This window comes from Psittacula echo (assembly GCF_963264785.1).
Source record: "Psittacula echo genome assembly, chromosome: 7".
Lineage (NCBI taxonomy): Eukaryota > Metazoa > Chordata > Aves > Psittaciformes > Psittacidae > Psittacula > Psittacula echo.
This window is the reverse complement of record NC_137740.1, coordinates 22307726-22322829: the sequence shown is the minus strand read 5'-3', so window position 1 is coordinate 22322829 and position 15104 is coordinate 22307726. Positions and strand designations below refer to the sequence as shown.

Sequence of the window (15104 nt, the reverse complement as noted above, 5' to 3'; positions counted from 1 at the left end):
GAGGGTTTGCTTCCAATAATGTGTACTCTTGGCAGAGCATGATCTGGTGGTCGGAGCACAGGACTGGACCGTGAGAGACCTAAGTGCTAGTGCCACAGCCACTGCTCACCAGCTGGTCACATTATGTCTCCCTGTGTCAGGTCCCCCAGATACTAAAGATACAAGTGACTCAGCTTCCAATCTCCCTGGGACCTTGTGAGGACCAGAGAGCTGGCCAAGCAAGGGCAGGTTTTCTGGTGGTGTGGTTGGACATAACTCCACCAAAAGGGCTTGTGGTGACTCGAACCAAACCAAGTGGCAGGATCACCCCATCTAAAATCCCAGCCCTCTCCTACCAGATGTAGGCAGCCAGGGGCACAGTGAGAAAGGGTGATGGGGTGGTGTTCACCGCCAAAAATTGTTGATCTCCACAGGATCAAGATGGGTCAGTGTGAGGATGTATGAGCTGACTCATAGTGGAGAAGGCAGCAGCTGATTCTCACAGCTTTGCCCTCTCTGGGTCTGACTGAGCCAGAAGGAGAAGAGCCATGGACCCCCCCAGGGTCTTGCCCCACAGGTGGCCCCTGCAACCCCTGGTTAGGCTTTCCATCCTCCCCTCCACCCTCTCAGTGTCCTATTAACCCACCTGTGCTTCCTTTGCAGCGGCAGGATCCCGTATAAGGATATGTACAAATTAGTACGGGTGATCTCGCCTCCTCTGGGCCTAGGAGAGAACTGCCCCTACAGGGTGGCGTGCAAGGTTTGCCTCCCAGTCCTCCGCCACAACCTGGCCACGGGACGCACCATCCACCCCTCCTTCCCCCTGCTCCACCACCACCGCGCCTCCTGAGGGAACCCTGATGTTGCTTTCCTTCGAGTTTAAAGAGGTCTGCGGCCTCCCAGAGCCAGCAGCTGCCCCCCTCAAGGGGAGGCATGAGTGGGGCCAGGGGGGCTCAGAGCCTCCCGGGGTGGGTTTCAACAAATTGCATCCCCCAGCCAGCACTTTGCCCCAGCTCCATCGATGGAGAGAGCCCCAAAGGGTGCCAGGCCAAAATGCCACCATCCCTGCTTGGCTTTTCAAAGTACCTTCACGTGGAAGCAGGAGTTCTGAGCAGGAGGCCTTAGATGTGCTTTGTTCCTGGGGAGGAAAGGGGGAAGCAAAGGCTTGTTTGGGATTTTGTCATTGTTTTAGGGAGTGAGGACTGGGGGGAGGCCAGGGTGACTCCTCTCCCTGGGAAAGTACCAGTACGAAACAGATCCTTCCTCAAGTGTGGCACTTGGAGGACATATGACCATATCTCTGGGGAACAGGACTCTTGCTAGCCTTGTCCTTAGCTTGTCAGACCTGCTTGGGAGGTGGTGGGACCTAGGCACATCTCTGGAGCCTAACGGGTTCTCTCACTCTGCATGAGCCAAGCTGCTGGCTGTGAGTGCACAGCAGTGACTTGGTGTCCTTGTGTATCTCTGACTTGCATGTTTGGTTTGTTGGGGGTTTTTTAATTTTATCCTGGGGCAACTGTTGGGCAAAATCCTGTGCCTGCTGCCTTATCTGAAGTGCCATAACACCTAAGTGTCTGTGGCGTGAAAGGATGAACTGCAAAGCTTGTTCTTCTGCTTCCCTCACAGCATCTGAGGACATGTACAAGGGAAGCTCAGATGCACTCAGCTCTTAATCTTGGTTCTGCAAAGGAATGGGGTTCCTTGGTGTGGCATGGTGTAACCACCACATCCTTCTTGTCATATCAGAAATGCCTCTTCCAGCCAGCATCCCTAGAATGGGTCTGTCTCCCTCCACAGCTGGAGGGATGTGGGGATGATGCACACGTTTGAAATCTTGAAGTAGACCACCAGAAGTAAAGCCAAGCAAGACAAGGTCTGGATTCTCAGTCATCTCATTAATGAAGAGGTATTTAGGGATAGGAGACTTCTTGCAAGAATCTCAGATGACTCATCTGTTCAAGGAGGGGCTCCTTGCAGTGTTTTCACTTCTGCCTGTCGCATCTCTGGCAAAGGATGGTGGCATTGCTGAGGACATTTGCTCAGGTCCCTGCAGACAGAGGATACCTTCAGGGAGAATTGCTGGTCTTTCCAGTTGACAACAGGGCTTCACTGGCAAATGCTGCTCTCCTAAGCTGGATTACTTGGTGCTCAGAAAGGTACCTGTAGTTCTTCCTGGGAAGAGGGAGCTCTGTGGGACTTTTCCTGATGATTCTGTGGTATAGACAGAGCAGTGAAGGTGAAGGAGAAGTGGAGGCAGAGAGAGTGAGACCAGCTTCTGCTGTCATGTCCCTATCTCTTCCTTGTGTTACTTTCATCTTCTCCTCCCTGTGCATTGGGTTCTTCAAGGACATGAGAGATTTTCAGGGATTCCTACTGCCCTGCAACCATTCCCAAAAGGCAACTGATGAAGCAAGAAAACCCACGTGGTTGTTGCCTCTTTCCGCCATGGTCCAGATCCCAAAATCCAGATCCAACCTACTCACCTTTCTGTTTGGTGAGCCTGCCCTGCACATCCCAGTGCACAAGTTTTACCTCCCTGGAGCCCACACCCCTATCCATGTGACGATGATTTGCAGAAACAACCATAGATGTGCTTATGGAGTGGTGGACAGCCTGCTCTGGAAGAGATGGGTCTGAGGCAAGGATGCAGCACAGTGGTACAGCATGTATGGAAACAAGAAAGGGGCATTGACTTCCCTTGGAAGTTCAGCAAGCTCTGTCCTCATGCTGGAAGAGCAGGTCTTGTAACCACATCTTTCTGGGACTGTGTCCTGGCAGCCTGCTGCACTTCTTGGGGGTATCTCTGCCTTTCTTCACCCCTTCTGCTTCTATCAGTCATGCAAAAGTGAGCCAAGGCATCACTTTTGTCCCTGAAAAGTAGCCCTTGAGATGGCCATGGGTCAGGTGAATGCTCCACAGACATTGACATCCCTGTGGACATCACCTATTCCTGAATCAAGTCTCACCTCGCTTGCTATTCTGATGCTCTAACAGCCTTGTATGGCCCAGTACTTATTTCCTAACCACAGCAAGACCGCACATGTCTCCCAGATTTCCTCCTCCATCACTCACAAGGTTCTCTCAGAATACCAGGATTGGGCCATCAATGCCTGGTGTGGTTTTACAGGTCACCCTGGGCCATAGCTGTGGGTCACATCTCTGCCCAGTCACAGGACAGAGGGTCAGCTCTCCCACCAAGGATGTGCCTGTGCTTGGATCAGCTCCTGGGAGCCATCGTGTTCAGATGGATGATATTCCATGTGCCTGCCTGTGCTTTGCTTCATGGGGATGTGATTTGTGGGCACTGCTGTACTGCTCAAAATGCTTTAAGATCCCTGCTCTGAGAAGCAGCAGTATGTGCAGCCCATGTGTGAGAATAAAACAGTTCTTGTGTGGTCCTTCTTGGTTACTGATGCAAACTCTTCCTTACACAGAAATCCATTCCTTCTTCATTGTGTGGAGAATCTCAGTATGAAAGACAGTGTCTGATGTGTGCTGGGTATGCTAAAAAAACCCCTTGCCAGGAAGGGTGTGTGGAAGATCCTTGTCTTGCTTCCTTTTTGCACTAAGTTCATGTATAAAAATTTTGAAGCCATCTTCTCCCCTTCAGGCACCCCAAGTTGGTACACATCCAGCTCTGCCAAGATGATGCTTACAGACTCTAAACCTTTCTTCTTGATCATCCAACTTAATATTCTCCAGTATGGTCATCAATCCTCTTTCCAACCTGTTCAGGGGTGTCTGGTCTCAAAGGGGATAGCTTGCCTAGCCTGTTCTGTACCTGCACCCCAAAGGCTCCTGTTGTGGTCATCACTGTGTTCACATCCAAAATGTCACGACTTACCTTGGTGGGGGACCTCTTTGGCCAGGGGTCTGCTTCAAAACAGTGGTACCCTTTGAGGAGATATGTTCTCCCCTTTCCACACTTCTCTGAGCACACGGGTAGGGAAGAATCCAAGATCTCATGGGAAGTGCCTAATTTTTTGGCAGCCACCCCAGATGAAATGGGTTCCTTTTCAGCAGCATCCTCGCAGCCCAGCTCCAAGGGTTGATGCCTTTGCTGTTTTGAGGTTGCCCTTGCCTGTTAATAATGCTGAACATTGCAGTGCAGGACAGAAGCCTGGTGCAGGTGAAAGAAGAGCTGGCCGAGCCCAGGATCCCTGGGAGATGATACTTGAGCAGCCTCCTGAATGTGCAGAGAGAGGAAGACAAGTATCTCAGCCTGGCAGAGGGCTCAAGGCATCATCAGGTGGCCCATTTTGGTAGAGATCCTCACTGCAGCAGTCCTAGGCAGGACCTTATAGAGCAGAGGAGCATGAGGTGGGGGTCCATCCTAGCTGCCTCCCTTGGGAAACCCAAAAGAACCCCATTGTTGGAAGGCCCGAACAGCTGCCTCTGCTGAGACTCTTTAAACTCCAACCTGGTGGAACTTGCAGCCGCATGTGGGAGAGAGCCAGGGCGGGAGCATGGCATGTACAACTTTTCCTCCCAGTTTTGTTTTTTCAGCAAATTCAGCATGCCTTTTGCACTGGTGCATGGTGGGAAAGTGGTCCATCCGCAGAGCCAGACGGAAGCAACTGGGCATCTTCCTTGGACAAGTGACCCTGGCCCACTGCCTTCTATGCAAGATGCTGCCTCCCAATTGCATAGACCTTACGAGCTGGGGATACACAGCCTTCCAGCTATGGGTTAGGTGGCAATGCAAAGCAATACCCAGGCCCCCCCCAGGAGGGAAGACGCTACGGAGGCCACAGAGGACTGTGGTGCAGACCACCATTATCTCAAATAACCCATGGCTTGAGTGCCGTGTATCTGATTTATACCACTCGCACACAGCCCTGGAACCTGTGGGACAAGTTGGGGGCTGCTGGAGGGCTTTAGGAAAGGGGTTGAGACCAGAGAAGGACCCCCAGACTGTTAGTGAGACAGGTGCTTGAGGCCAGCAACAGAGAGGAGAGGGGTGAGTTGCTTTCTGCCAGCATTCCTGGGTCTGTGTGAGCAGTGCTATAAATCCACATCAGGACAGTCTGTCATGTATGATTTGCCTTGATTAACAGGTTTCCTGTTCTTTTCCTGTTTGTCCGTTTGTTTTTTTCTCTCCTGTTTTCCTGTACTATTTTTGTTTGTATGTTTTCCTGCTCTCTGGGAATGCCTCCTCTCTCTCTGCATCTCCCTCCCTCCCCTACCCCCTCCATGAGCAGTGGCCGAATCCATTACACTGAGATGTATGAAATGCTGACTCTTATGTCACCACCGCTAGGCCTCGGCAAGAGATGTCCTTCCAAAGTGGCCTATAAGGTAGATCAACCCTTCCTTCTATGTGGGCTAGAGCCGAGGAGGAGCTGGGGCTCAAGGGAGCTGTGGGAGGTGGGGCTGGGGAAACATTTGGGGTATCCAACATGTGTTTAGCTCACTCCTGGGGAGCCTGGTGTCCTCAGAAGTGTCCTGGCCATGCTGGCTGGTCTCCATTGCCCACATGTGACACTGCTGTGGTCAGTTGCAAGCCTGGGGAGCTCTGGGGTGGAAGAGGAGTGGCAGGATCAGCAATAGTGTGGAAGTGGGAGGGTTGGAGAAGATGAGGTGAAGAACAACCCCATAGCACAGTTAGGAGTGAAATGTCTTTAGAAGCTCATTGACCCAAGCTCTTCACCTAGGCTTGGAACCATCCTTGTTCCAGCCATTGCAGAAACAGGGCTAAAGCCCATGGAGATGGGAAGCAGGTGAGCAGCAAGGGCATATCCTGTAGGAGCAGCTCTTTAGTGCATAAGGAACCAGGCACATAAACGTAGCCTACCCCAAGAATGACTTGTGCAAGGCAAAGCCAGGTGTTTTCAAAAGATATCTCTGAGTTTTACCCCTTGTTCCTCTTGAAGCAGGGACTGGCAGTCAGCTTATGGCCTTGGTTCAGCATGCTCCCAGCTGCATAGGCATGGAGCAGGAAAATGGGAAGCCCTGAAGGACGTGGGGTGGGAGCTGTGTGGCTTTGCTGAGGGCAGCAGCTGCTAGGACAAGACCCAGAGCTACAGGACCATGTGTTTCCCAGGTCTGGAGCAAATGGAAGTTTTTTTCGGCCATGGGCTGTTTCCTGCAGCCCTTTCAACAGCATTCAGAGCTAGAGAAGGGGGGATTTCTGCACACTTGCAAACACTCTGCCACTCTCTCCAGCTTCCACATGTTTGTTCACACATGCATACTTCCACCATCACACCTTTCCAGGAGAAAAAGGGAGGCTTGAAGGCGGGAAAAGGACATGAGAAGCTTGGTGAAAAGGAATGGGCAGGGAAGGGTTGACCCAAGGTATTCACAAAGCAAAATATACTCTCTGGAAAGTGGATCTGGTCACTTCAGTTTGCACCCCGCCTGCCCAGGGTGGGGAAGGAGCATGGCGTGTCTAACCTGCCCTGGTTGCCCTTCTCTCTTTCCTTCTGCACTTTTCCTACCCCCCCTTCCCTTCCCCATCCTTGAATAATTTGGACCCTGTGCATGTGCTGGCAAACTTCATCTCTGAAAGATGCAAAAAGGGAGCGCCAGGATGTAGCATGCTAGAGGATTCCAGCCAATCTGAAGTCCCTGAAGGTTAGGGACCCTCCTCTCACCTGCCCAAGGTGGGAAGGGTTGAGAGCTGGAAAGCCAAACCACCCAGGGAATGGAAACCTGAGCCCCGTCTCCCTTTCCCGAGCATTTCCCACTGCTGCATCCCTGATGGATCAGATGTGTCTTCCCAAAGTGCCGGGAAGTGCCATGGCAGCCCTGGTGCTGTGGGGAGGGGGGCTCAGGGGCCGTTCCAGGGGTGCAGGAGGAGCCCTGGAAGGCAGTGAGCCGGTGTCCTGGGGTGGAAGGAGCCGGGGGGGGGGTGGTGGGATGATCCTTGCCCTTCTTTTTTGGCTGTGCTGTTTTGACACTCTTTGTTGCTTTTTATTTTTTATTTTTTTTTCCCCCTTTTGTTTAACATTTAATTTCTTTTCCTCCAGCCTGGTCGATGTGTTTTTCGATATTGTTTTCCGTCCGCTGTTTTCTTCTCTCTCTTGCGCAGAGACTGGTGATGATGAACATGCCCGTGGCTGAGGACATGACAGTCCATTTTACCTCCACCTTGATGGCACTGATACGCACAGCCTTGGACATCAAAATTGCCAAAGGTGAGGTCAGTGGGGTAGAGAGGGGTCAGAGACAGGAAGTTTTCAGAGTGACCATCACTCATCCTTTGGGCAAGCTTGAAGACATCACAGCCAAATTGGGGTTGGCCACCTAGAGCCTGGCAAGTGGATGGAAGTGATTACCTTGAACTGGCAAATTTCTGCTTCTTTCTATTAAAACAAACAAAATTATTCCTTTTGGGAAGAGGTGGCCAGTTTTCCACTAGAAACTGCTTCTAGAGAACAGAAACAGCTTGATGTCCAAACTGTGTAATGGAGGAGAGAAAGAATTCCCCTTCCTGCCCATGTACAAAACCAAACCAAGGAGGGAAAAGATCATATGTGCTTGACTTGCTAAAGCTGTGTGAAACAGAAATCTCTCTCTCTCAAGGAAGATAACACCTGCTTTGTTGTTGTTGCTGGAAACACTCTGATTCATCAGATGAAAAATTTTCTGCAGAAACATGCCGTTATCAAGAAAACATCCCCTGTTTTCAACAGCTCTGCTTTTGGAAGAAAACCCAACCCAGGGCAAGATATCGTCAAAAGCCCAGTGATCAGACAGCTCCTAGCATCCCTCTAAATAAAGCAGAGATTTGAACCTGGGTCTGCTACAGCTTGGCTGAGTTGCCCTAGGCTCAGGTGTCTCCATTTGACATGTGTTGACAGCTCTCTTTGAGTTCTTCTAAAGCTCAGCAGACCTCTTCACCAGTGGCCAGAAAGCTCTGCTTGCACAGCATCACTGAGTATTTAAGGATTTCAACCAAGTGGAGCTGCTCTTTCACCAGCACATGATCCACTCACCAGAAAAGAGAAAGTGGGGCAGCAGCAGGTGTGTGTGGGCTGGAGTAGGATTGGAGATGCAGAGATGGACCCAAGGCGAGCTTGAAGATGGCAGCTTTGAGTGGGAGGGCAGGGGATGCGGAGATGGAGGCACATACAGAAGGGATGGTTGGAAGGTTTCCCTGTGAGAGCAGGAGACCAGGCTCACTGATGCAAGACTGCCCTCTCAGCATAGAGCTGTTTCCTGCTTGTGAACCTCACTTCAGGATGGGAAACGGGTGATTTTAGTTGAATGCTGGTGCCAGGTCTTGATGTATATGGGTCATTCTTCCCCCCGCTGTTCAAGGTGGTGCAGATTGGCAGCAGTTAGACTCCGAGCTTCAAAAGGAGATCCTGACCATTTGGCCTCACCTGTCCCAGAAGATGCTTGACCTGTTGGTACCCATGCCAAAAAGTGAGTCTCTTGGTGGGGGGGGGAGGCTGTCATTGCTACCAAGTTCCTATCATACCTACATCAACTTCTTTCCAAAGGGCCAGAAGTGGGGAAAAGGGTTGTGTTGCTACAGGCTAGCTTCTGCCTTGCTCTGTCTGGCTGCTTGGGAACCCTCTTGAAAAATACCCTGCCAAACCCAGTCTCCTGTAAATTGTCTCTGGAGCATCACTTGCTCTGTTACATTTGATAATGTGATGAAGATATATGTCTTGGTGGTTTATGATGATGTTTTCAAGCCATCTCAATCCATTTTATCTCCATGTGGAGTGTCTGGGTGTTCAGCTCTCTCTTTTTTGGAGTGATGAGTAGAGTTTAAGGGTCATCAGGGTGTCCCACAACAGGGCTCTTCCTGAGTTCCACTCTGGTGCCTTCAGATTTGCTGTTTCTGTTAAGACACAAGTGTCCCCACTTTGTTTCCTCTTGTGCTCTCAGCCTCTGACCTGACTGTTGGAAAAATATATGCAGCCATGATGATCATGGATTACTACAAGCAGAGCAAAGCGAAGAAGCAGCGGCAGCAGCTGGAAGAGCAGGTGAGGCTCAGTAAGGGCACATGGTAGGCAGAACAGAGATGTTCAGGGCACCCTCACTGCTTCCTACCAAACATGCAGCCAGCTGCATGGGATGCAGCTGAAGGATGAAGATGGTGGTACAGGTTGGGATTTGGTGACTACAAGGCATGTGTATGTGCATCCTTGGTCCTGGCTGTGAACATGAGCATGCTGTCACCCTCCTAAGCATTGGGGGCTTGGTTGACAAAGCACTGGATGTTCGACTGCATTTCCTACAGGTTGAGTTTCTTCCTTTCTTTAATACAGAAAAATGCTCCCATGTTCCAGCGCATGGAGCCATCCTCCTTGCCGCAGGAAATCATCTCGAATGCAAAGGCTCTGCCTTACCTCCAGCAAGACACTCTCTCTGGCCTGTGAGTATTGCCATTCCAGGGCAGAAAACTCACAGCAGAAAGCTTTTGCAGGAAGTAACTGGTGTATGTCAGCATCACCAACAGCAGTGGAGGCAGCTAAGGGGCATGGCAAGGTATCTGCATGGATGCTGTTCTTGCAGGACCATGCCAGCACTAAGTGAGAGCTCTCTTACCTAGGAGGGTCTGGGATGGACCTAAACCTTGAGAGCAGTTGAGCAGAGGGTTCCTGAGCGGTGCAGGGTTGGTGGGGGATTCCAGTAACCTGGCTGGTGGGAATGAGGTGGTGGGAGGTGCTGACACTGCTCTTGGGATGTCCCTGCTGCTGCTGAGACCTGGGCACTGGTGTCCTCTCCTGTCTGGAAACCACTTCAGAACTTCAAAGGAACATGATATTTGTCCTGGGGATCTCAACAGCCTGGGGAGCAAGCATGGCAGCTCCCAAGCTCTGAGCCACCAGAGAAGTGATCCAGCACTTGGCTTGTGGCCTCTCTGAAGCTGGACTGTCTTTGCAGGAGTGGCAGAAGCGGGTTCCCCTCACTGAGCCCGCTCTCACCACAGGAAATCTTCCAGCTGGCATGCATGGATCCAGCCCACGAGCAGTTCCAGGAGCACCAGTCTTTGGTAAAGTTACACACTGCCTGGAGGGCACTCACCTTTGGTCGTAGCAGGGATGCTGGTGGGCACTGGGAAGTGTGGGGCTGCCAGCATGGTGGTGAAATGCTGCTCCCTGCCCCTGTGGCAGCAAGTACAGTGGAGGGATGGCAGCTGCTGGGACACACATGGATCAGATCAGGGGACAAATGTCCCTGGGTGTCCCCCAGCCATCCTTAGACCAGCCCTGGCCAGTGGGGCCAGGTTGTGGAAAGTGCTTTTGGGGTGAGAGCTATGACAAGGGTCCAATGTCCTGCAGTAAAATATCATTCTCTTCACAGGCTACTGTTTTTACCACTGAGTGCTCATTTCAGTGGGTTATCCCTACCCCATGCTGAGTGATGGTATCTAATGTTTTTGGATTCATGTTCATTTTGTTGTCAGTGCTGGTGTTCCCTATTCCAAACCGAGCTGTCAAACTGTCTCTAATGGGATCACACACCCTCCAGCTTCACACACGTGCTGGCCAGCAGCAGCAGTGTCTGTCTGTGTGTGTGTATATATATACATATCTATATATATCTCTCCATGTCTGTGTGTGTGCATTCGTGCACCACCCTGACACTTGTCAGATGCAGTGTCGTACCACTGTGTATTTCCAGCCCAGCCCATGTCCCTGGGGTCTGTAGTACTCTGTATGAGTTGTATACCATGCAGGAGGGCGTCCCCAGCCACCCTAACCACTCCATCATCCTGCCAGCGGGGTGGTGGCAGATGAGACTCCCCTCTCCCCATAAAATCACTCCCTGCCCTTCTCCTTGACACCGCACCATGTACAAAATTGTCCCCTGCTCTGGGAATTAACTGGAATGCAAAGGTGCCATGGGTGGCATGCTTTCTTTTAATAGGGATGTGGCCAGAAAGCTTTTAAAGCAAGGACAGAGAGAAAATCCCACATGTTCATTCCCTTCCAGTAAAAGGAGAGGGAGTTAAAGCCCAGGCAGAGTGTCACCAGATCCAGGCAGGGTTTCCACTGCCACTGAAGAGGTGCAAGATGAATTGGCCATTAGGCAAGCCTGAAGCACCACATTTATGCTCATCTGCAATGGATTGTGAATAGGAGATTATTTTTCAGTGGTGACATGATGGACAATGTGTTTTAGACTCCCTTTCTGGCCCACTTAAATTCTGCTCCCTGTTAAGTGAGTAGGGCTGCCCCCTGTGAACAGGGCAGAAGCAGCGCACTGCCCTGCTCCAATCCCATCCCAAGAGCTTGGCTGTGTGTTTATTTCCAGGAGCCAGAGGTTAGGGAGTTTCAAAGAGTGCAGCCCTCTAACCGTGGCAGCTACCTTCCCGTGGACACTCAGGACCATGCTGTCTCTGGGAGGGCCTCCTCCATGCCTCGTCTCACTGTGGATCCCCAGGTAAAACCAAGCAGAGCCCCCATGGGTGCTGGGTCCAAGCAAAGCCTATCAGGTAACACTGGGGCTTCTCTCTGCACTGAGCAAGTCCCTCGAGCCCCACAGCTTCTCCAGCACCCCAATATTGAAGCATCTCCCCATCTTTGGGGTGCTGCACATGTAGGAGAGTTGCTGTCTCCTTACATAGGGGACAGTGGCAGCAGAGAGCAGCCAGCGGAATTGATCCCCTGGCTCATGTGGGAGGTCCGTGGTGGAGCGAGGTTTCAGGGTCTCCCTGCAGTGGGACACCACTCCTTTCCTTCAGCCCCAGGCACTGGCTGAGGTTCAAGAAGTCCCAGCCCGGCTGTCAGATGATCTCCCAGGTCATGAAACTCCTTTTCTTTTGTCTCCCATTGTCCCAACACACACGCTTCTCCATCTGTCCAGGGGAAGCCAGGCCACATCTCACTTCCTTGTTTGTCTGCCTGGTTTCTCTGTTGTTCTGTCTTGTACTCAAGCCTCCAGTGAGACACAGGCACTTATATGGGGTTCGGTTTTGCTGTGAAGTCTCTGGGTCTGCTTTCTCATAGAGGCAGTGATGCAAGCAAGAGGTCCCAGTGTCAGTGCCAGTGTGACATGTCATGACACTTTGGCAGGGGCATGAAGAGGAAGGGAGGCTTTGTCTTGTGGGCTTTATTCTCCCCATTCAGCAGCAGGGGAGATGATCAGAAGGAGAGAATGGGAGCAAGAAATGTTACAGTGCAAGGAGAGGAGACAGGGAGAACAGTCCAAGACTGCAGAGGCAAAAAGCCACTAGAATAAAGTAAAGGAACATACAAAAGAAGGTGATGCCTTCCACGAAACATGTCAGAACACAAGCTAGAAGGAGAGAAGAAGGTAGAAAGAAGAAACATGGGAGAGGGAAAGGAAATGAGATAGGAAATGGGAAAGGAAAGGAGAAGGGGTAAAGGAAAGGATAAAGGGAAAAAGAAAAGAAAAAAGCCACTGTGAGTAGGAAAAGAGGGAATGAGTGCAGGGGAAGGAGATGGGGATGCAGGAATAAAGGAGGACCAGGGCAGGGTCTGGGAAAGTGGCAGCAGCTGGGAAAATAAGGACGAAGCGAGGGGCACTGGAGGATCCCCTCTCCGTCAATGGTTTCTTCTTCGATGTCTCTGTTCACTCTGCTTGACCCTGATTTCAAGGTGGGGACGGATGCTGAGACAGCCTGGGAGCAATGGTTTGGTACCCTTCATGTCCCCACACCTTGGGTGGGATGCTGCTGCTCTTCCCTCAGCACACAGTGCCTTGGCTTGAATGGTGGTCACTGGCTTTTCTTGTGGAGCATGATTCCAAGCCAGTTGGGGAAGGGAAGCCCATGAGCATGAAGGCTAAATCCCACTTTCCTCCCAACCCTGATTTATGCTGCCCCCCTCACCCCAAATCTCCCTGTCCTGGAGGCTGGTGTGCCAGTGATAGTGGATGAACTGGTAATTGCTTGGCTGCTATCCCTTCACAGCTCTGCCTGGCACTAACCCCCTCTCCCGGCGGGCTGGGGTTGCTTGCAGGTGGTGACAGACACCAGCTCGATGCGGCGATCATTTTCCACTATCCGGGACAAGCGCCCCAACAGCTCCTGGTTGGATGAGTTCTCCATGGAGCGCAGCAGCGACAACACCTACAAGTCCCGCCGGCGCAGCTACCACTCCTCACTCCAGCTCTCTGCCCGGCGTCTCAACACTGACTCGGGTGAGCAAGGGCGGGTGGTCCCATCCCACACCAATGCCAAACCCCCCAGCTAAGCATCCCCTACTCCTGGGGAGGGGACAGGGGGGACTGATGGAGATGTTCTGCAGGCCACCGGTCCGATGGGCATCGCTCAGGTGGCAGGGAGAGGGGACGATCCAAAGAGCGCAAGCACTTGCTGTCCCCTGACATCTCCCGCTGCAATTCTGAGGAGAGGAGTCCCCAGGCACAAGACGAGTCACCAGAGCGGCGGCGTGAGTCCCGATCACCCAGCGAGGGCAGGTCGCAGACACCCAGCAGGCAGGTGGGTGACCAAAACCCTTCCTAAGCACAAAAGGAGATGTAGAAAAAACTCCTTGTCAGAACCGGGATGATAAGCCCCAACTCTGGGAGCTTTGCACCATCACTCCTCCCTGTGGTGGCACCTCCACATTCCTGTGAGCTGGGCAGGTTGGGGCTCCTTGGGCACCCTGCAGGGCATTTGTGGAGAGGGGTGAATCTCCACACTGATCTTCTCATCACTGTGGCATGCACTCCCTGCCAAGGTCAAGGTGTCCCAGCTACAGAAACTTGGGGATGCCAGTGCTTGAGTGTGCTTGAAACCATGGAGATCTTGCCTTTAGGGATCAGCAGCTGGTGAGCTATTAGCTCTTGCTGCAACAGGTTTGTAGGTACTTACTACTTTTGGCCAAAAACACAGATACCATCCTTGTCCCTGGAACAGATCCTGAGGCCAGGATGGGGCAGGCAAAGATTCAGCAGGGCCTCATCCAAGCTGGAGGATGCTCTGGAGACCCCAGGCTGAGTGGGGGGCAGACTGGGTACACGGTGCTGCTTGTCACACCTGTATTTCCCAACGTGTCTTGGTGCATTGCAGGGAATGGGGTCCTTGAGCGAAAGCTCCATCCCTTCCATCTCGGACACCAGCACCCCTCGGCGAGGCCGCCGCCAGCTCCCACCGGTGCCCCCCAAGCCGCGTCCCCTCCTCTCCTATGCCTCCATGCTGCGGCACACCGGAGATGCCTCACCACCCGCTGAGGAGAGCGAGGGAGGGTCTCCGCTCCTCTCCTCCACCCTGGAGCCCAACACTGCCTGCCTGACCGAGTCTTCCAGTTCCCCAGTGGGGAAGCAGAGCCGACAGTCCACCCCACAGCGCTACATCTCCGAACCCTACCTGGCCCTGCATGACGACTCACACGCCTCAGACTGCGGTGAGGAGGAGACGCTCACCTTCGAGGCGGCCGTCGCCACCAGCCTCGGCCGCTCCAACACCATCGGCTCAGCCCCGCCGCTGCGGCACAGCTGGCAGATGCCCAACGGGCACTACCGGCGGCGGAGGCGAGGGGCAGGGCAAGGCATGATGTGCGGGGCCAGCATCGATGTGCTCAGCGACACCGAGGAAGATGACAAGTGCTAGAAGCTGCCCCCGCCCCATCTCAGATCTCCCCTTCCCACCACTGCCCTGCCCCTCTCCAATGCATGCTCTTTGCCACGCCTGGGAATGAAACAAAACCAAAACCAAATGCAGGGGAAAAGGAGAAAACCAAACTGACCGGAATGGAGGGGGGAAAAGAAGAGGAAAGAAAAAAAAAAGTCTTTGTGCAAAAAAAAAATTAAAATCTGTCGACTTTCATTTATTACTATCACTTTTTTTTTCTGCACAGAGAAGCATTTGATGGGCAGCAGAGTGACCCAGTCGGGTACCTATTCTCGGGGGAACATGAGATTCCCCCCAGCTGCAGCCCCACTCCCTGCCCCAAGCAGGACCCCCGGGAAGGCTTGCCCGGATGGTTTTCTGCTCCCTGAGGCTGGAGAGTCCCAACAGGGGGGTACCAGGAGCCCACTTTGCTCTGTAGCTTGGGCTCATGCTGCTGTGGCTTTGAATTTCCCTCCCCAGGGGTCTCTTCCAGCATGGAAAAAGGGCAAAGTGTGATAGAGGGGTGCAAGGGCTGAGAATTTGGGGTGCACCAGGCAGACTAGAGTGGCTCTGCCTGCCAAGGATGTGGCAGGCAAAAGAGAACCCACCTGGTTTGTGCTGGGGCAGGCAGGAGCAG

General features: G+C 52.6%; 1 protein-coding gene across 5 annotated transcripts in view; it reads left to right on the top strand.

Annotated features, from left to right (window-relative positions):
• The window catches only part of LOC308224353 (voltage-dependent R-type calcium channel subunit alpha-1E-like), a gene marked incomplete at its 5' end in the record, with an annotated part of 94457 nt that extends 79826 nt beyond the window's left edge, over positions 1–14631 (top strand). For all 5 annotated transcript variants that reach the window (XM_080624172.1, XM_080624171.1, XM_080624169.1 and 2 more), the window contains 10 exons: positions 5181–5277; positions 7013–7118; positions 8245–8352; positions 8824–8924; positions 9210–9316; positions 9829–9937; positions 11203–11331; positions 12873–13053; positions 13161–13354; positions 13928–14631. In XM_080624172.1, the coding sequence (XP_080480298.1) occupies positions 5181–5277; positions 7013–7118; positions 8245–8352; positions 8824–8924; positions 9210–9316; positions 9829–9937; positions 11203–11331; positions 12873–13053; positions 13161–13354; positions 13928–14467 (1672 nt within the window). In that variant the 3' untranslated portion in view covers positions 14468–14631. The remainder of the gene's footprint in view (positions 1–5180; positions 5278–7012; positions 7119–8244; positions 8353–8823; positions 8925–9209; positions 9317–9828; positions 9938–11202; positions 11332–12872; positions 13054–13160; positions 13355–13927) is intronic.
• Positions 14632–15104: the final 473 nt, after the last annotated feature.